This window comes from Lissotriton helveticus, chromosome 1_1 (assembly GCF_964261635.1).
Source record: "Lissotriton helveticus chromosome 1_1, aLisHel1.1, whole genome shotgun sequence".
NCBI lineage: Eukaryota > Metazoa > Chordata > Amphibia > Caudata > Salamandridae > Lissotriton > Lissotriton helveticus.
In genome coordinates, this window is record NC_136057.1 from 1,912,728,839 (window position 1) to 1,912,749,766 (window position 20,928).

At 44.6% G+C, this 20,928-nt stretch overlaps 1 protein-coding gene across 1 annotated transcript in view; it reads right to left on the minus strand.

The window, feature by feature from the left end:
• LAMC1 (laminin subunit gamma 1) overlaps positions 1 to 20,928 on the minus strand; it is a 365,535-nt gene that overhangs the window by 148,632 nt on the left and 195,975 nt on the right. Inside the window, exons 8-9 of the mRNA XM_078643183.1 lie at positions 19,067 to 19,203; positions 465 to 587 (exon numbers count right to left, since the gene is read on the minus strand). Coding sequence (XP_078499309.1) covers positions 465 to 587; positions 19,067 to 19,203 — 260 coding nt within the window. The remainder of the gene's footprint in view (positions 1 to 464; positions 588 to 19,066; positions 19,204 to 20,928) is intronic.

Below are 20,928 nucleotides of genomic sequence, written 5' to 3' on the forward strand. Positions count from 1 at the left end.
CAAAAATGGCGGGAAACAAATTTTAACTTGCTCTACAATTGCCATACGAAGGCCGGAACTTTAAAGTTAGGACATTCTCTCCACACCCTTTCTATCTCCAAATCAAGAGAGACGTAATAGTGCTTCATCTGCACAAGAAAGCTCCCGTTTCATCTCAGAAACACTGTGCATTTCAAATCTATTAACACAAATACAACATAGGTCCGAACAGAGATGTTAGACCACTCCATTGCAACTGATTTGAGCCAGATATCTGTAGTATTAAACTGGTTTATAGTAATGCATAAGTTGCATGCGCTTAGAAATGGTAGAATCCTGGTGTATATAAAGCTAGATTAAAAAAATTATTTTATAGAATCCTCCTTGTCAAAACCCTGATTTCTACAAATGACACCACCTTTGTGCTATCTGAAATGTTCTGACAACACGTTGGTGCACTATTTATCTGAAACCACATAACTCACCTGGTGCAATGAAATAAATGGGAAAATAGCTGTCCGAGATCACAGAAATGTCCGAATTCTCAGAAGACCATTGTAATAAAATTTCAGAGCCATCTCTCTGTTCAGCACGCCAGTCTTCTTCATCTGAAACAGGAAAAAAAACATTATTCTCGGCTATTCGGATACTCTTATCTCTTGCCTTCCATCTTTTAACTTTCTGAAAATCCTGCTGCAAGGAAGGTTAGGTCCAGTAACTGCTGTAAAACTACTGTTGCAGTAAAACTGTGAAACGGCACGTGGCCACCCAGGCCTTTAACTCGGAGGAACACCGCCACCACCCCATCCCCCTAACCCCTCCCAACCCCGGTTTGAAGACTCAACAACGTGTCACTGAGTTGCTCAAGGTCACACATGGACACAAATAGATGCTACGGGGTCCAGTTGTGTGTTCTGAAAAAAGTAAACCAGGACTATGATGACATGAATCCAGATGATGGTTATGCTGCATAACTATTTCACCTTGTTCTATCAGTTACATGTAGGAAATTGAATCAAGCATACAACACAACCTCCTGGCAAAAAACCGATATTTCAAGGCAATGCTTCCTGGGACTAAGTGCAAACAAACCCCAGGCACAACCACTGAGAAAGGAATGCAAGTGCAAGGCTTTGATTGAGGTGAAAAATCAAACGGTGTGGAATATAGGTCTCCAAACAGCCAAGACCTGTGGATGTCCCCGTGGGATAAGAAAATGTAATGCCCATTGAGTCCGTTGGGCAACTAGACAAGTTACATAAACAGGAACAAGACTGTGCCAGAACGAAAGAACACAGCAGCAGACCAAGGTCAAGCACAATCACTCATTTAGTTTCGAATTATTTTTTTAAGTGCAGCTACTTCCAGCACCTGCTGCTAGGAGATGCTAATATACAATAAGAATTAAGGACAAAAGGAAGGTGAACTATATAAACAAATCAGAAAGCGGCACACAGCCACACACCTCACCCTACATGCAATGCCATCCAGATGACAATTTTTTTGGGTTCCATGCAATCGATCATGTACCGTCTGGGGTAAGGGGTGGCAACCAGGAACTGGAGGTTAGTCAAAGAAAGGACAAATGGATCTGTCGTCTTAAAGCGACCCAGGTGGGCCATAATACATTACTTTCTGACATAAATGCCATTTTGGGTAGTTCTACAATCAGTTTTTCAAATTAATAGCCCAAATGTTACGAGTAATTTTTAATATGTGTTTATTACGTGTGTGGAACATTGTTATTCTCACTTTTTGCTCTTCAATTGTGTTCAATTTCCTCCTAAAATTCCCTGCGTGTCTGTACTTTCTTAACTTTAAGGTACACAATTTCCTGCTACTCGCTGAACTGGTAATGATGTCTTGAGTGTTTCCTAACATGATTCATACTCGCTGACTCTTAACGTACAGTTATTTTCCATTTCTTTTATCATATTTTTCTCAGAGGCGTTCCATATACAGCTTGAACCTCAGTATACATATTTTCCTATTAATTTTGACAATACTTGTTTTTGAAATTGTTTAAAGATGTGGAGGTCGTTTTCTTTTTTCTTTTTTTTACAGACGGTCGGATCTTTGGACCTTTGCGTCACTTCTTATGGAAGGGTGACTCTATACCAGGGGTACTCATAGTACGGCCCGCGGGCCAGGGGCGGCCCGGCAAGCCTTCCCTGGCGGCCCGCGGACCTTTCAGACATCATACCTGAGTTTTTGTTTTTTTATTAAAGGCCGTCTGCAACCAGAGTTCATTCGAATCAGAGACTCTGCTGCCTGTGGGGGCCGGGCGATTTCCGCCGTAGTCAGAGTGGGGCTGCAGGGGCGCTGAGAGGTGAAAATAGCCTCATTAACATGCTAATGGTCTTCTAAAGACCTGTGAAATGCTTTGATGCGGCTGTGTGAGCGTGCCTGGAAGCTGTCACAGCCCGGGAGGGGAGGGCACACAGGCAGGGTCACCCTTTTGACCATGTCAGAGGAGTGGAGCACTGCGCAGTTCTTGACGCCTTTGGCCCTGTCAGTGCTCAGATTACCTAATCGGACAGAATCCCTCAGCGAATTAAACACGCACGATTGAGACATGCAGTGATCTGCAGGTCACAAATTCGAATCCTCGCAAGGCTGGCTGGGACTTGTAGCCTTCTGGTGTCGTTCAATGCAGTTCTGTGACTTAAGGAAATAGAAACATCTTTTAATCACAGCACTTACAAAGAATAGATGTGTGGCTTGATGTGCTGTATACAGGTCTTTCAAAGACCATTTGCATGTTAATGAGGCTATTTTCACCTCTCAGGCCCCTGCAGCCCCACTCTGACTACGGCGGAAATCGCCCGCCCCCCACAGGCAGCAGTGTCTCTGAGTCGAGCTCTGGTTGCAGAAAGCCTTTAAAAAAAAAGGGAGGGAGACAGAGGGAGGGAGGGAAAGCGAGGGAGAGAGGGAGAGCGAGGGGGGAGGGAGAGCGAGGGAGGGAAGGAGAGCGAGGGGGGAGGGAGAGCGAGGGAGGGAAGGAGAGCGAGGGAGGGAAGGAGAGCGAGGGAGGGAGGGAGAGGGAGGGAGGGAAGGAGAGCGAGGGAGGGGAGCGAGGGAGGGAAGGAGAGCGAGGGAGGGAGGGAGAGGGAGGGAAGGAGAGCGAGGGAGGGAAGGAGAGGGAGGGAGGGAGGGAAGGAGAGCAAGGGAGGGGAGCAAGGGAAGGGAGGGGAGCAAGGGAGGGAAGGAGAGCGAGGGAGGGAAGGAGAGGGAGGGAGAGGGAGGGAGGGAAGGAGAGGGAGAGGGAGGGAGGGAAGGAGAGCGAGGGAGGGAAGGAGAGCGAGGGAGGGAGGGAAGGAGAGGGAGGGAGGGAGAGCGAGGGAGGGAAGGAGAGCGAGGGAGGGAGGGAAAGGAAGGCAGACAGAGGGAGGGAAAGGGAGGGAGGTAAAGAGAGGGCGAGAGAGAGCGAGGGAGGGGGAGGGAGCGGGAGGGAGGGAGACAGAGAGGGAGGGAGACAGAGGGAGGGAGACATAGGGAGGGAGACATAGGGAGGGAGTGAGAGAGTAAGAGTGAGTGAGACAGAGGGAGAGATGGAGAGATGGAGACAGAGGGAGAGGTGGAGAGATGGAGACAGAGGGAGAGGTGGAGAGATGGAGACAGAGGGAGAGATGGAGAGATGGAGACAGAGGGAGAGAGGGAGACAGAGGGAGAGAGGGAGACAGAGGGAGGGAGTGAAAGAGTAAGAGTGAGTGAGACAGAGGGAGAGATGGAGAGATGGAGACAGAGGGAGAGATGGAGACAGAGGGAGAGATGGAGACAGAGGGAGTGAGAGAGTGAGAGGGAGTGAGAGAGTGAGGGAGTGAGAGAGTGAGAGGGAGACAGAGAGTGAGAGGGAGACAGAGAGTGAGAGGGAGACAGAGAGTCAGAGGGAGACAGAGAGTCAGAGGGAGACAGAGAGTCAGAGGGCGAGGGAGAGGGAGAGGGAGAGGGAGAGAGAGAGGGAGAGAGAGAGAGAGATGTGTGTGTGCCGGGTCTGGTGGCTCAGTGGACGAAGGCATCCGCTGCAGGGACCTATGATCAACCTCATGGTCACAGTTTTTTTGTTGTTCTAGCCCCGCCCCTTCCCCACTGACCCCGCCCCCACCGGTGCGGCCCTCGGACACAAACCACACTGTAAATTTGGCCCCCGAGAGAAAGTTTGTGAGTACCCATGCTCTATACAGTCACCATTTCCGTTATACATTGTTGTCTATATTGGTGTAATTGACCTATTTAGTCTTAATTATTGACCTTTGGTTATTTTTCAGTGAACAGGGATTTTCCTTACTCACCCGGCCTGCCTTGTTATCATGTCCGATCATTGTATTTATTCATTTATTTATTTTGAAAGTTTTATATAGCGCGAACAAGATCTTTGCAGATATTAGAGCGCTTTACAAAAAACAAAAACAGGGGGTAGGAAAAACAAGAGAGCGATTAACAAGTTTTTGAGCAAAGAATAGTTATAGGTAATAGATGAGTAGCAAAATAGGGTAGATACATGAGGGAGCATAGTCAATCAGCTAAAACAATAATACAAGTAGACAGTCAGATAAACGAATATTACACAAAGGTGAGGAGTCTCAAATAGTTCCAAAGAGAAGTACAAGTTCAGGTGAATTTAGCCATGAGGATAGCTTTCACTTCTTTCTTAAAAAATGTAGTGGAGGTGATAAGTCTGGTTTCTGGAGGGAGTGAATTCCAGATCCTGGGTGCCATTCCTGAAAAGGATCGCTAATATGTTTTTTCCTTCCGGAATCTACGTGGTTTCAGAAGAAGATTCTTTGTACTTCTTGTGGTTCTTGAGCCACCAGAAATTGTCAGCTTCTGAGTGAGGTAGCCGGGTGAGCTGTGGTGTATAGCCCTTTGAGTCATGCACGCAATTTTCAGATGTATTCTGGCCTCAAAAGGCAGCCAGTTTAAGGATTTTAGGTCAGGGGAAATATGCGAGTTTTTTTGATCCAGTGATAAGTCTCGCTGCAGCGTTCAAAGAGGCTCTCAGGGGTGCAGTTGTAGAAAGGAGGAGTCCGCAGAGGGCGACACTACCGTAGTCTAAGCGCGGCATGACTAGGGCTTGTACTGCAGTTTGGAAGTCCTTGGCTGGGAGGAAGGGTTTAAGTTTCCTCAAAGTATTGATTTGGAAATTAGCTCCCTTAGTTGCCTTGCTGATATGCTGTTGCATGTTGAGATTGGCGTCAAGTGTCATGCTTACAGATTTTGCTGAGTCCACGATGGTAGGTTGGACATTGAGTGCAGTTAGGTGCTTAAGCCAGGTTTGAGTAGTGGAGCTTTTCGCAAGAGGTGAGATCAGAAGGAACTCAGTTTTCAGAGCATTGAATTTGAGGTGATTATCGGCAAGCCATGATTGGGTGTTTCTGATCGCTGAGTTCAGCAGTTTGATGTCTTTGGGGGATTGTAATTTCAGATATAGTTGGGTGTCGTCAGCGTACATGTGACAGTGAACATTAGATGCTTGTAAAAAAGTGGTGAGAGGTTCCATGACCAGGTTGAACAATGTTGGAGATCGGGAAGATCCTTGTGGGACGCCTAATGTTACAGGCACTGGTGAGAACATCAGGTTGTTGCTCTTGAATTTCTGAGACCGGTTATGTAGAAAGGAAGTGAACCACTTGAGAACAGTCCCAGATAGACCCATTCTGGTGTTTAACAACTCGAGTAAGTTCTCGTGTTTGACTGTGTCAAATGCTGAGAGAGATCAAGAAGGATGAGGAGGCAGGAATCGTTTTGATGTAGTATTGTGATGCAGTCTAGTGGTTGGGGTGGAGCTAGGAGAACAGGAACAGGAGGAGCTAAGAGGAGGAGGTTAGGGCAGTTAGAGTAGGGACGGGGAACCTAGAGGAAGCTTAATAAAGAGCTCGTAAATATACAATTCTGTGTAGCGTCATCTTTGGTAGCGCGATGCTACAGCTGGCGACGAGGATGGGATGGTGAAGCCTGCCACCCTGAACCCCTGTAGACAAGTACCCGTCCCGAGCAGCACACCGAAAAAGTCGCCGTCGCGACACGTGTGCCTGGAAGAAAACTGCCGCCAAAAGGAAGAGGCCAGCGGTGAGGTGAACGCTCCACATTTTGTGATGGAATAAGCTGGTCATCAAAGCCCAGCAAGCGAAGCGCGGTCGAGCGCTGAGGTGATCCAGCGGAGGAAGCGCTGCAGAATACCAGCATCGGGTGCTCACCCCAGATGCGTGACTAATTGCGGGAGAGGTAGCGACGTCGGGAGCTCACCCCGGTCCTACCTGTGCGAAGGAGATCCTGCGTGAAAAGAAGCGGTGGAGAGTGAAGGCCCCAGCACCCGGCGTGAGTCCCATCAGCCCGGTGAGTGCCTAGAACCGGCCGATGACTGAAGTGCAGTGGAGGGAGCCAAAATCTCGTGGGAAACGAGATTTCAAGTGCGGCGGCCATTTTGGAGTCAGGCTGTCCCCACCAATCCCCTGTCGAGGCCTAGAAGCGGCCATTTTGGAGTCAGGCAATCTCCAGTTTGATGAAAACAAGCATTGGCACCTGTATTGATTCGAACATTAGCAAATGCAAGAAGGATAAAAGAAAACAAGCACAGACAAGTGCAAGAGGTAGATAGAAGCAACAAGTGAACACAAGTGTGCACAAATACAAACAAGCACAAGATAAGGCAAGAGGTGCAGTAAGAAACACACACAAGTAAATGCAAGTTTCACGTGTAAACAAACACAGGCAACTGCAAGGCCTGAAATAGACGAGCCCGAGCAGAAACAAGCGTCAGATGTAAATAAGCACAAGGAAACGTAAGGCGCGACTACAAAGAACGCAGGTAAACACAAGTCACGCATGAAACACACAAGCCAATACCAAGCTCGAATGCAACAGGCACGAACGAACCCAGGTCTCAAAGTAAGTTCCAACGCTAAGTGAAAGTAAGCAATTAAAATCAGAGGACACAATTGTACGTAAGACCTCGACTGCAGAGAGTTATAGAATAACGCGGATAGCACAAGTGAATAGTCTTGCGACAGTAGCATACTAGGACTCTCCTCCGCCATGTCGGTGAGAAAAGGAAAACAAAAATCCAATCCCTGCATTGAAGTACCACCCCCAGTGACACAGACTGACAGTCAGAGTTTGGGTCCCAAGTGGAACCGGTGGCTGGAATCACTGGACGATTTTCTTGACGCTATCGGTGAACGAAGAGATAGAAAATGTCTGATAGTCTTCCTCCAACTGGTAGGTCATGAGGGCCGACGCTTAGTCAGAAAATTTCCTGAAAAAGGACACAGAGACCTATGAGAGACTCCAAGAGAAGCTACGTGCCCATTTCCATGCACAGGTAGACGTGGATCATGCTCGCATCGCCTTCACCACAGCCCGGCAGGAACCAGGAGAACCATTGCCAAATTTCATCGCCCGGTTACAAAGCTTGGTACCATGCTGCTACTTCAATACATTTTCAAATGAAGAGGCAGTTCGGCTCCGGATAATCGACGGCTGTTCAAATGCAGACACAAAGCGCAAGATTCTTCAGGGGCAGTGGTCGCTAAAGAGAATCATCAGAGGGGGCCAAGGTTGGAGTGCGGGTCGAAGTAAGTGACATATCAAAAGACGTGCACTCGAATGCAAGACACAAAGATGTCTGGGAAGAGACATCCCTCGTGTCTAGGGGCAAGGCCCAGGTAACAGACAAAACCAGAAAGAGGGAGGGTGAAGGCAGATCAGAGCCAAGACAAAACAAGGGGCATAGCGTCATGAATACTCCGAGTCAACAACACAAAATATCGTCATGAAATACTCCGAGTCAACAACACAAAAGACCAGGATGAGTCAGGATTGCGATAGCGGCACTGATACAACCTAAAGGAGTTATTCAACCTCAAGGAGTTATTCAACCTCAAGGAGCTATTCAACCTCAAGGAGTCAGTCAACAGATGGTGCAAACGGTTCTGAAGCAGAGGAAGTGTCAAGTGGGACAGATCGCACAAATGGACCAGATGACAGTCTGCCCAACAAACGCGCAAGAAAGGCAAAATATAGAAGACTGAACCAATCAAGTCAACGCTGGAAATCGGTACACGACCACACACAAGCACCTCACTGTTCGAAAGACGAGTCCGAGGAGACGTCAAACAGGAGAACACACCACACCGGTAACACGGATGTTAGTACACCAAACAAGTGTGAAGAGGAAGTGAACTGCATAAGATGGACTGATCCACCCAGGCAACGAAAGGGGGAAGACAAACGCATTCATGACATCCAAAAGAACGAGGAAACTGAGAGGGGGCAATTATCCCTACACGAGAGAGGCAGAGACGAAGTACCCGGGGATCAAACACAAGAAATAAACATGTGGTAATCAAACAACCTCTCCAATGAGATGGCACCGAAGCCACTTCGAGAAAGGTACCCGAAGAAATATCCCAAAGAGAACTCAGACTCTAGGAGCAGCCCGTCACGGCCTACCTGTGTAAGAAATCTATCATTCAAGATACACCCAAAGGAACGTTCTCGAAGGAAATCAGCAAAAGACTCTTCCGATTCAGAAAGCATGTCTGTTCGATCTCTCGGGTCGACCGAGTCATGGTTCCGACAATGTCCATGGCATCAATCACCCGAACACACCATCGAACCAAAGGACGGTCTTCCCATCAAGAGTAAACTATCTCACACCAATGTCTCTGAAGAACCAATCACACCACAAGACAATCTGTCATGTCAGTCGCAGGTATGTCGAGACATAAAGAACATACCGTCATCCCTGAAGGGGTCAGCGAGGCTGACTCAAAGGACCTACCTAATGAAAACGGATATAAGGGACATTACACACCGGATGAGAAAGGGCTATCCAGCCACTCTGCAAGGAAACCCTGATGGGTTGATAGAGACAAATCATCATCAGAGGAGAGGAAAACATGGACATGCTCAGGTAGTCGACAGGTTTACCAGTCCCAAAAGTGAGTGGGAGTGGGTGAGACAACCAGCGGCAGCAAATGAGTCCCTCGATCAGACGAGGATGGCAGATGAGTCCCCGGACTAAACTAGGATGATCTTTTCAAATGGTGTGTCACCGCCTGGTATGCATAACGTTGAACAGGAAGACAGTGCCGCCCTCGACGGGACAAGACAAAAGGAAGTCAAATCATGTGCCGGTGCTCGGAAAAGAACCAGAACAACATCCTCACATGAAGGAGATCAAGCGTCAATTGAACAAGAGCCTCAAAGGAAAACGGACTGCCGCCATCACGCTGAGCCCTTCATGGTCACATCACGAGGAGCAGTCATGATCGCCTCGGAGACTGAAGATGAGTGGATGACCCAGAAGCCTATCGGAAACCGCCATGAATCAAGGAACAAGAAGATCACACAAGACATTTCGCAATTTCAAAGATGCACTCCTGTAGTCAAGGAGACTTTTGTCCAGGCAAGAGGAAGCCACACCATTGGAACTGGAGATGTGTCGTCATAGCTTAAATGGGCGGCCTGCAGACCCATGTGGCTGATCGAAGAACTACAGATATGGTGGACGCTAAATTAATTTTGTTAAAAAAGGGGGAGATGTAGTATTGTGATGCAGTCTAGTGGTTGAGGGTGGAGCTAGGGGAACAGGAACAGGAGGAGCTAAGAGGAGGAGGTTAGGGCAGTTAGAGTAGGGACGGGGAACCTAGAGGAAGCTTAATAAAGAGCTCGTAAATATACAATTCTGTGTAGCGTCATCTTTGGTAGCGCGATGCTACAGCTAATCCATGTATTCAATCATATTATACATAGATGACCTTTCCAACATGGCCGCCCCTATTACAGCTATAAAGTCCTTTTTGGCATTTTTTACGATGCCCAAGTTCTTTCTTTATATCCTTTTTTTTAAAATCTTTTTTACTTATGGCTATGCTGTGCTTTGGAATTCCTTTGTGATTATACTGTTGATTTTTTTATGCATCATGACCATGCTTGGATCACTGTTGTTGTGATCACGGATAGAGTCCCTTGTCGAATTTTAACTTTACCGACTACCGCCTTCAAAATCATGCGGTTTTATATAATTCGCCATCATTTTGGAGTTCACTTTCCCTTTATTGTAGATAATCTTTAATTGAGGCGCTTCTACAAAATATCCTTCTTGATGTTGCTCTAGTTTATTACGCTAGTGTAGTCTTTTTTCTATCGAGCTACGTGACCTATGTGGCCAACGCATCATATGCAGCAATATAGTCCCTCTTCCACGTTTATTATTTTGGGGCGGAGACGCACATACACTCTGTATTTAATGTTGAAAAACATGGCAGCGATCTCGCAGTGCCGGAGTCTCATGTTACTATGCCTGTCAGTCTCTTATCACGGAACTTCTGGTAAGCTCCTTTGGACTATTGAAGGGGTTACGCTGGTGTTTTTTCCCCTGTCAGTTATTTGGTGGGCTTCCTACTTTCCTCGTAACTATCTCTGGAAAATACGGGGTGCTACGGCATTACTGGCCTGCTTACTCATAGACTTACTTACTGTTCACGTCCTGTAGCGATATTTGCCACTGGACTATCGATGCATCTATCGCAAGACTCTGTTTGGGTGGAAAAGGCCAATCATTACTGTCGGCTCTGATATAACTTAATGGTGGGGTCACTTTTTATGTCTGCTTACTCCCCACATTCTACAAATTAGTGTTATTTACCATTCATGCGTGTCATAAAATATTGTGACTTTTTGCGTCCCTTAATTTGACATAAGCTGCTTTTTTATGTATTAAGCATTGGTATGAACAGGTCTTGGGTCCCACTACACAGCATTTTTATTTGTCCAAATTTTTTGCTCTTAGACTGGCCGTTGCGCGAAGATCTTTTCTCCAACAATTTTCACCCTCACCCTCTGCTACTGCTGTTGATTGGTAAGGTATATAATGCCCGATGTGACAAGCGCTTGTTGATGTAGACGCCTTGCCCTCCAATCGATGTACCCCCCTTTTTTTGTTTTAAATTTCGCCTTTTGATGTTAATTGCTCAGTAGCCATAATTGGCCGAAGGCCTAGATCTTGATTTTTCTTTATCTTAGATGAACGGTTTATTTACCATTCCGGTATCTGTGTCTTCAAATGTGTAGGCATCATCTTGTTAACACGAGCCCTACGTTTACTATATATTTCCTTGGGTTATTAAACCTATGCTGGCTACTATTACCTCTGCTATTTAACTTCGAGGCAAGAAAGGTAATTGGTGTCTTTCTTTTGTTTTTTTCATTTTTTGCAGTGGGGTGATTGGAAAGGACACCGCACATTTGCGGTGTTACACGCACTTATATTTTCATGGCATCATCCAACATTTGGGATCCTTAAAGAGCAACCATATGTAGGTTAGATTTTCTATGGTTCATGGTCAAGACCCAGGCGCAAGGGTGTGATTGGTGCTCTTCTTTATACATTTCAGTTTTCCTTGCTTATTTTATATACACTGGTGTGGTGGGTCAGCCTCTCAAATGGGGGGGGGAGCCGTTATGGCCCTCCTTTCTGCTATAGATATTTAGATTATATACTCCACGATTCATGCTTGGTTCTTTTTCTACAGCATTTCTTTCATACATTTGTAGAATTATCGACCTCCCATTCATCATATTGCTCAAGTTTTCTCGAGGTGAGAACATTACATTGTTATTTTCAACTTGTGACACCTACGGATAGTTGACATCTCCATATTCTCATGGGAATTTTATCTGAGTCTGATCACTTTTCTTGTCTTTTAGCTAGTTCGGTTTCTTTAGATTTCTGAGCTTACTGTTTTTAGATAGGGAGTGTTTTCTAATATCATTCTTCATTTCTTTATGCTATTCAGGACCACGATTGCTCTTCGGGTGTGACGTTTTTCTTGGTATTTGCATACGGACGCATATTGTGCTTGGGTCGATATTGGAAGCCCAGATATATTCTTCAAGGTGAGGTTGGTTCCAGTTACCTGATCTGATCATTGCAACCTCACTTAGAAATTCATGTCCCTGAAGTGCGGTCCTTTCTTTCCTTCTTTCTTCCTTCTTTCTTCCTTTTTTCTTCTTCTCTTTTTTCCTCTTTTCCTTTCTATTTTCTTTACTTCTTCACTACATTTTCGCTTTTAGCTTTTTTGTTCTCTGTGAAACATTACTTTGTTTCCTCCAATCGTTATTCTATTTATTCTTTGTTGCTTATCCTGTTCTCTCTGTAGTTCACTTAATATATTCCCACCTTAATTTTAAAAGTATTTTCTGTGAGTTTACGGTTTTAACAGTACGGAATGTGTTTGTTATCTATAATTCGCTGGTATCTATACCGCGATATATTCCGGTTTGCCCCTGAAATATGTCTTTCTTGGGTCCTGTGGCCCAATCCTGTTTGTCTCTTGCATTTTGTATTTTTGTGACAATATGTGTGGAGCTAATTTTATATTTGTGCATTTTTGGTATTGCATAATCTTTGCATGTTGTAATGGGTCATCTCGTTTAACATTGTACCGTACCATTATCATTTCTCACTGTCATTATGTTACGTTTTCTATTCTTATGTACTTCATATGGTTATTGTTCATATATTTGTATATTTACGTTAGTCTTTTATATAATTGTTTACAGCCCTGACGAAGTTCCTACGGCACGGGTGAACGAAACGCATTGGCTGTGTGCCGCTGTTTTCCAAAGAAATTGAATAATAAAGAATAATCTCCAAAGAATTTACATCTTTCTGATTTGTTTATAGAGTGCACCGTCCTTAGGAACAAGACTGTGGCAGTGTTAAGCATCCACTGCAGAAGGCTGCAGCACACCAGAAATAAAATAATGGAAAGAAAGGGACTTACTCAAATACACTCACTGTCATGCAAAATCTCAAGTTGTGAGTTTCATCTAACGTACAATTTAGCGAAAAACTCCTAATAATGGAAAGGCAAAACTGGAAGCGACGTAGGAGAAAACTGTAGCCTAAACTGTGCATTAAGATCAAAACCGGCCTCTATTATTTGCTGCCTCGGATAGGCGGAGCATGCAGTGATGCGGAAAGACCAACTTGTCGCAGCTTTCTCCCTTCAGTGACTGCCACAAAAGGATCTCCTGGGCTGCAAGCCTCCTAAACCGCAGTTACACCCGTCAGAGCTCTCCAGAACATAATCTAGTAGTCTAGCCCACCTTCACCGAGGCACTGCCTCGTGTCAGAACTCCCCTGTACCGCGCCTCTGTTCCCACTGAACCATCCACATTCTCTGCATCTGGATGAATCAGCAGAACACCCACATATTTCCTTTCTGCATGCCAGGATACCATTCATGTACCCCAATCTTGCCTGCACTGCCCCACTACACCCTTGTTAATCTCAGATCTTTTCTTAATCCACCAGCACCCATATACATACTGTGATCCAGGCTGCAGCCTTTATTAGTGGGGTTGAGGTTTGCCGGTTGGTAGGTCTTATTGGGGTGCGATTGTCTTGACCAGTGCTCGAGCCAAGAGTAGACTTGGTTAGACACCGTTTACCCACTATTTTCAGAGCGTAAGTCGTCTACCCTTCTGCAAAGCTGCGGAGTGCAACGTTCCTTTCCTACTTCTCCCAGAAATACGCGGAACTTGTACTGGTGCAATTTTCTGACACCGGGGCACATTCAGAAGCGCCTGCACGCTGTCTACTTTTATTCCGAGCATCAACGTGAAGGCGGGCAAGGGGCTTATCAGATTCCAGCTTCGTTCATAACAGAGTCGGAGTTAATGGTCCATTAGGCCTCTCTTTGGTGGAGTATCCTGCATGGGAGCTAAGGGGGTCACAAATGCCAAAACAACAGTTGATGGACAGAATGCAGAACAATGTCATACATTCACCCCAGTACAGAGATCTGGGCCTAAATCCTTCCTTTTTTGCTCACCATGCCATTCCAGTTTGACCCCAGCCATATGCAAATCAGTCTTCACTCTGTGCCCCATGGGAACAGTCCAGTCCGAAATACCAAGCCAGGTCCTCCCTGGACTGGAAACAAGCATCCTAGGACCGGTTTCTAGCTTTCAGCCCTCATCAGCCAGGATATCATGATTCCAGTGGCATGGGGAGCACGGGACTCACGTCTGAGCATACCCGTCCCACTCGGGGTGACAAATGCAAAAACAATAGTTGATGGACAGAATGCAGAACAATTCAATACATTCCCCCAGTACAGAGATTTGGGCCTAAATCCATCGTTTTTTGCTCACCATGCCATTCCAGTTTGAACCCAGCCATATGCAAATCAGCCTTGACCCTGTGCCTCGTGGGAACAGTCCAGCCCGAACTGCCAAGCCATGTCTTTCCTGGACCGGAATCAAGCATCCTAGGACCGGTTTTTGGCTATCAGCCGTCTTCAGCCAGAATAGCTTGACTCCAGTGGTGTGGAGAGCACAGGACTCACATCTGAGCATACCCGTCCCACTCGGGGTGACAAATGCAAAAACAACAGTTGATGGACAGAATGCAGAACAATGTCATACATTCACCCCAGTACAGAGATCTGGGCCTAAATCCATCGTTTTTTGCTCACCATGCCATTCCAGTTTGAACCCAGCCATATGCAAATCAGTCTTGACCCTGTGCCCCCTGGGAACAGTCCAGCCCGAACTGCCAAGCAATGTAAGGGGGTCCACACATCTAGATGCGATGGAGGGGAAAAAAAGGCACACAGCTTGTCACTTAACATGTGTTTAAGAGAGACATGTTTTTGACTTTGTCTAGTCTCCGTATATAAGAGCTAAGCATGCACTGTTAGAATCTAATCTTCAACTGGGGGGGGGGGGGGGGGGAGGAGGTTGTCCCCTTATGGTCAGTGAGACAGTTTCTGCGGGGTGTGCGCGCGACCTTAATGCAAGGTGTTTATGCATGGCGATGGCGTCTTAAGGGCGTGCCTGCAGGGAAGATGCACAATGTGCACGCAGCACGTTCAGGGGGGAATCCAGGATTACGCCCTACTCATGTAATCTGCAACGATGCCAGGAACGAAAATGGAAGGTAAAAAGCCTAAAGATGCTTGTAGCACACCGAGCACGAAGGGGACACACGAGACAAGCACTGCATTGGCAGAAAACCCGGAAAAAAAATAGATATCGGCAAACAAGGTGAAAAGAACGATAGAAGAGACTACAGACCAAAGAACTGAAACTTTAAAAGAGGGTAACGATTCTAAATCGGTGGACACTTGGAGAGATAGTTTAAACAGATTGGAACATGTTCTCTAAAATGCAAATCACCAGAATCAAGACCGCCTCAAACTCCAAACATCAGTCATATTGTCCTAGTTATAAAAAAAAGTTTTATTTTACGATCACATTCATTTGGGCAATTTCAATAAAACAAAATATAAATCCCGTGAATGTGTTTACGCCAGACAAGTACATGGATTTACAGAGTAGGCGAGGGCTTATAGGTGTCTTAACGTTTATTGTCCCATAGACTAGTACATTTTTCTAACAATTCCACACCCGTGTCAGATAACCCTACAATGAGCACATCCGTGTAGATTACAACCTTGTCAGCCAACACTAGTTGGGGAAACATCCTCTACCACACAGACTTTACCACGAAATGCTATTACCACGCAGATCCGTTTACCCCACCTTGGCAAGTATATGTAGGTTTTGTTAAGTGTTATTTTTAAAATTTTTAAAGACAATGTTAAATATACATATTTATTTCACAATTGCTTCTCTCAAAAGAACTCTGGTTTAATCAACCCGAGTAGACTGATGGACACGTTCCGGCAAGCACCTTTATCAATGTTAGTGTGCACACGTCATGAACCACATTTTAAACACATTTCATAGGTTAATTGCCATACTGCAAAAATAAATGGAGGACATTGCTTCTAAATTTAACAAAATCACGTCATCCACAGCCGCCAGATTATGACAACTTAATTCATCACTGCATCAAAATAAATATTATATATCATTCACCATGATGTTGTCTGGCATAAGTCATTCTGTGGCACTCCCAGTGCTCAAAACACTCTACAGCTTAATGTGCAGTGTCATAATAGCTGAAAGTACGATGTAAATACAACTGAGCTTGTTACGGCAATCCATTATAATCTCATGGGTCCCGGTGATACATCTATAATGAAACTTACTTTCATCCATAACAGTCAATTTTCGTGAGCTGAGATAACTCATTGAAACGCGATAAAGAACTGTATGGGCAGGCGCCTTATTGGAACAGCATATGGAGCGCATTTCCTTATGTTACAGTTCGGTATTCTACATGTCGTTTTATTCAATATAAAACATTGCATGACGCCAATCACCATAACTTCACATCTAAACACAATTACGCTCTATGCGGGCATACATACTTCAACATACTGGATAAGATTATAAAAAAGTGTATTTAAATATGCAGGAGTTATCTAAGGAACATAATTATTTCATTCCATAATTCCAAATTACAATGCTTCATGCTGTGAAACGTAAATCTCATAGTAATTATTCAGGGATTCTGCCCTGGATGGGCATTGTTTTATGATGTATTCTGTTGTGTTCTGCTGCCTGAAGATGCGGTTTGCAATTTTTTTCATGCAAATGTTAAAAAAATCCAATTTTAATATGACCTATGTAAATATTTTATTTTTTATCCACATTTATTAACTTTTTTATATTTTAAAAAACGTTCCGGGGTAAAGATTCGAGTGGTAAAAGTCTGCGTGTAACAGTATGCATGGTAATGTTCATATAATGTATTTCTATGTATGCTTGTGGTAATGACATGCATGGTAAGGACGTGCATAGTAATGGAATATGCGTGGCAAAGGTGTGCGTTGTATTGTCATACAACCCACTAGGCTCACTAGCAAATAATGGTTGAAAGTTAGCACGACTGGCTGACAAGACAGGCTGTGTTCCAAAACACACCAATGAGTTGGCCTAACGGCTAGGGCGCTCGACCTGGGTTCGAGTCTCGGTAACGACGCCAAAACCTCCTGTGATTCTGGGCAAATCACTTAATCTCCCCGTGCCTAAAATGAAAGTGTGTCCTCATGTAACGTAACTGGAAAATATGTAAAGCGCTCTGATACCCGATTCGGTTCGGGTCTAGTTCGCGCTATATAAAACTCTGCAACAAAAAAAAAAGCTCATCGGATACCACAACTGGAAACTAAAGCATCAGATTATAGGGACACATTTCTCGTAATGAGGGCTGAAGCTATATTTGTTGCCTGTTAATGGCCCTTACAAATGTAAGCTGAAGGGGCAGTGGTATTTCTAGATCTGATTACCAATTTCCACACAAACGACCATTTGCTGCTGTTTCTACCCCTTTAGGATCATGGCAGTACATGCACACCCCTAAATTAGTTACACGTTCTTGTCCCTGCCTGCTTTGAAATCTAAATCAAAATTAAAATGGGGTTTTCTTTAGGGCTTAGCCATTGTACACCTTTTGAAACATCCTCTACCCAAACTATCAATGCTCCATGTTTACAGGTCGCCAATTAAGACAACACTCCAATCCACCTAGGCTTGAAGGAGGATGTTAAAACCTGAACGATCATTAGCGTGGCCTTTAAAATTAGCTGCTAGTTAGCACAAGCCAGTTCCAGTTCTCCAGCAATGCACAGCAGTGCCCGCTTCAGCATCAGCAGATTTACACCTCGACAGGCATCACACTCACAAGTTTAATGGCTCAATTGTTTTAACAGATGCATAAATGCCGCACTATGCAACTTGGTGAAGTAGAAGCGCTCATTGTAATCCGCTGATTGCTAACGGTGAATTACACATAAAAGAACCATTTATACAAATTAATAGACAGGATTTTCTTATCAATATCCTTGCTTTTCACATAGAATCATCCCCCAGTTTCACTGAAATCAGGCTACTGGCTTCCAAAAAAGTTTTATTGAGCTTTTGCCTCCTGGAGATGTTAAATGCGCTGTCATTGACAGTATAGACAAGACTAAGGGTTTTTGAAAAGATGAAGCAGATGTTTGATGCCTTCGGACGGCCCCATATGGGGATTACTAGTGGGAAAGTACAATGCATATAACTGCAAAAAAAATACACCTACAGAAAATCTATCATGCAAAAACAATTGCTACCAAAGTTACATATTCAGAGCAGCAACATGGAGCTCACTATATGTGGTCACAACATACTTGTGTGTAGATGTGCAGGCAAGAAATAAAGCATGATCATGCATTCCTCAAAGATTCTGCATACTACCATAAACCAAACTGAAAAGGGACATTACTACTTTAAATGGATGCATACAATAGGGATCTTCAAGTTTTATGCTACTCAGAATTCTTATCTCACTTAATTTTTGGCAGCTTACTATTTAACAGATTTGCAAGCGATCCTACGTACTTCAACATATTTCAAACGTATAAAAAATATTCACATACAACTGTGACCTGATGAGCTCAAAACATGGAGAATTGAGTTTATCAGTCAAAGGGCACAGTCTGGATTTTGAAACATGCCCGCTTATCTTTACATTATGAAATTTCTAAACACAAGCACTAAACGGAAGCATTGTGCACAGAACTATAAGCTATTGCAAATTCATGCCAAAACAAGCACTGACAAAACCAATACATCTACACTGCACTTTGAGGAAAGGGCTCTGCCGAGTTACCCAGGGGCAAACACCTTTGGCAGGAGAGGGCTATGTGAGTGCACTTAGCAGCACTGAGCGCCTCGGATGTGAAGTTCTTGACAAACTCGCTGCATGTGCAGCAAGGAAGCAATTTGCCACATCACCAAGGGCATGACAACGTCAATGGCAACTTTTAACCATCTGGTAAATGGTGTGGCCCTATATTGGTCACATGAACACTCTCTAAAGACAGCTAATGCACCCTGGTGTAAAACTTTAAAAAATAGTTACTATTAATAAAACAAGCTAGAGAAAAGATATTACAACAGGACAGACATTAGATGGGGGGCATGAAAAATTGCACATGGATACTATTGTTTTTAAAACTGATTGAGCTGATGGAGCCTTTCAAACCTTTTTTCGGGTAATTACCACTCACCGTAAGACTGGGTTATAGGAATTCATAATGAAAAAAATAAGTGCAGTACAGTGTGCATCCATATGAATTGGAGGTTGTGATGAGAACATAACTGAATGGACACAACTGCTTACCTATCTGAAAAGTTGAGGAGATGCTGTAAACGCTGTAGCCTTCAGCATTGATGCACACAGATGAGTGTCCAAAGCAAAAACAGGGGGTGCAGCCACGGGTGTTTGCAGAATCCAGATTAAAGAACCCTGGTTTACACCTAAGCAAGAAAAAACAGAAATAAGAATCAAAATCGGCTAGTATTTTCTAATTTAAGTGGCAAATAAGTTGCACCTAGGCAACCCCAATTTTCATTCACACTTTGGTACATGCTATAGAAAAACAACCTGTAGCAGTTTGAGAGGTAAATACATCTGCATTCTAATTTGAAAGACCCAAAGACTTCAGACTTCAAACAGCACCACAAAGTCACACAAATACAGAATGAAGGCTACATAAATGGTTAGCACAAATGAATACTCTATCTCCGTGGGAGAGCAATGGAGGTGGATTCTCAAGTATATCCCTCCCATAAATAAACACACTAAACTATTTGAATATGTTGGAGTCACAACTATTCTATTGCTCTTCAGACTTGTTTAAGCAGGGGGTGAATAAAAGGTTTGAGAGGTCGTCTCACCCTTAATGTATCAGGGCATACTTCATCATTTGATGAACTCTCACACTGGGGTAGGAACAATACCACCCCAGTGGCCTCAACCAAGGGATACTATTTTATACCCTGAGAGTTTTTATAAATTGGCAAGAAAAAGTATAAAATAAACCTAGAGGTATACTCAAAGATTTTCTTTATTAGCGAGTTCCCCCATGTATAATTAAAAACCTCAACTGTTAGTTACGAGGTGAAATGCAATGAATCACTTGACCTAAAAAAAAATAATCTGTAATTAACATTACCTTTGCTGTTTCTAAGGTGGTTATTGTCTCAGAATGCCGAAACATTTTTGAACAGTGGGCAGTACCAATTTTGAGCATTTTTTAACGCTAGTTGGTCAGTTAAGGAACGGCATTCTCGGACCACTCCGTAGCATTTTGAGGCCCACAACTCCAGCGAGAATGTCCTCATTATGGAGGTGGAGTGTCTTTGAGACAATTCAGCGCGTTATATCATGATTTTTCCAATGCCAAAACAAGATTTGAAGAGACCAAGGACTGGGAAAGCAGCTGAGCAAAATTTACCAGCTCCCAAACTGGTCCCATGGCAGATGAAATTAGTTGCTCACACAGTCCACAGGTCACCATACCATTTCGCTTCCAGACCGCTTCCGGAGCTCAGAAGCAGGGCTGAGCAGAAGTTGACCCGGTACTGTATTATCGGCTCCTCTGCCTGGACCAGCCTTGGACTTGAAGAAAACAAGGAGAGAATGCTGGAAAATTAATTTCAGTCTCATATCTGGACCTGGTCCCCGCAGAATAGCCGAAGGCCGAAAGGATGAGTTCAGCCATGCTCGTGCCGTGGGTACTTTGGGCAGCCTTGGTTCTGCCTGCTCACCCAGACGCCGCACCTGCCCGTTGACTGAGTAGGCTATTGCCTGATCCAGCACGCTCAGCTGTTTTTCTCCGACTACACACAGCAGCGGAGGCCACCGGTGAGTGAGGGCTTAGTCATTCCAGGTTGGGGAAAGGGTGGTGCAGTTTGCAGCCAGGGTAACAGTGCTAAGGGAGGGATTGAGCAGGGCGTGAGGGTGTGTAACCAGCTAGTGGCCATTGCCAAAACCGGAGACCCGGGACCTTCACATTCTTAGGTGAAAACGCAACCAAAACTTGATGAATCAGTATGAGAGACTGCTTTTCCCTCAGAGGACTGTGGGATAACAGAGTTGAATGAGGTGCTTAGTCAGCACGTTTTAGACAGTGTGGCAGCAAGAGTGACAACTAGCAACTGGCATAATTAAATAACTCAGTGGAGAAATAAGCAGCAAAT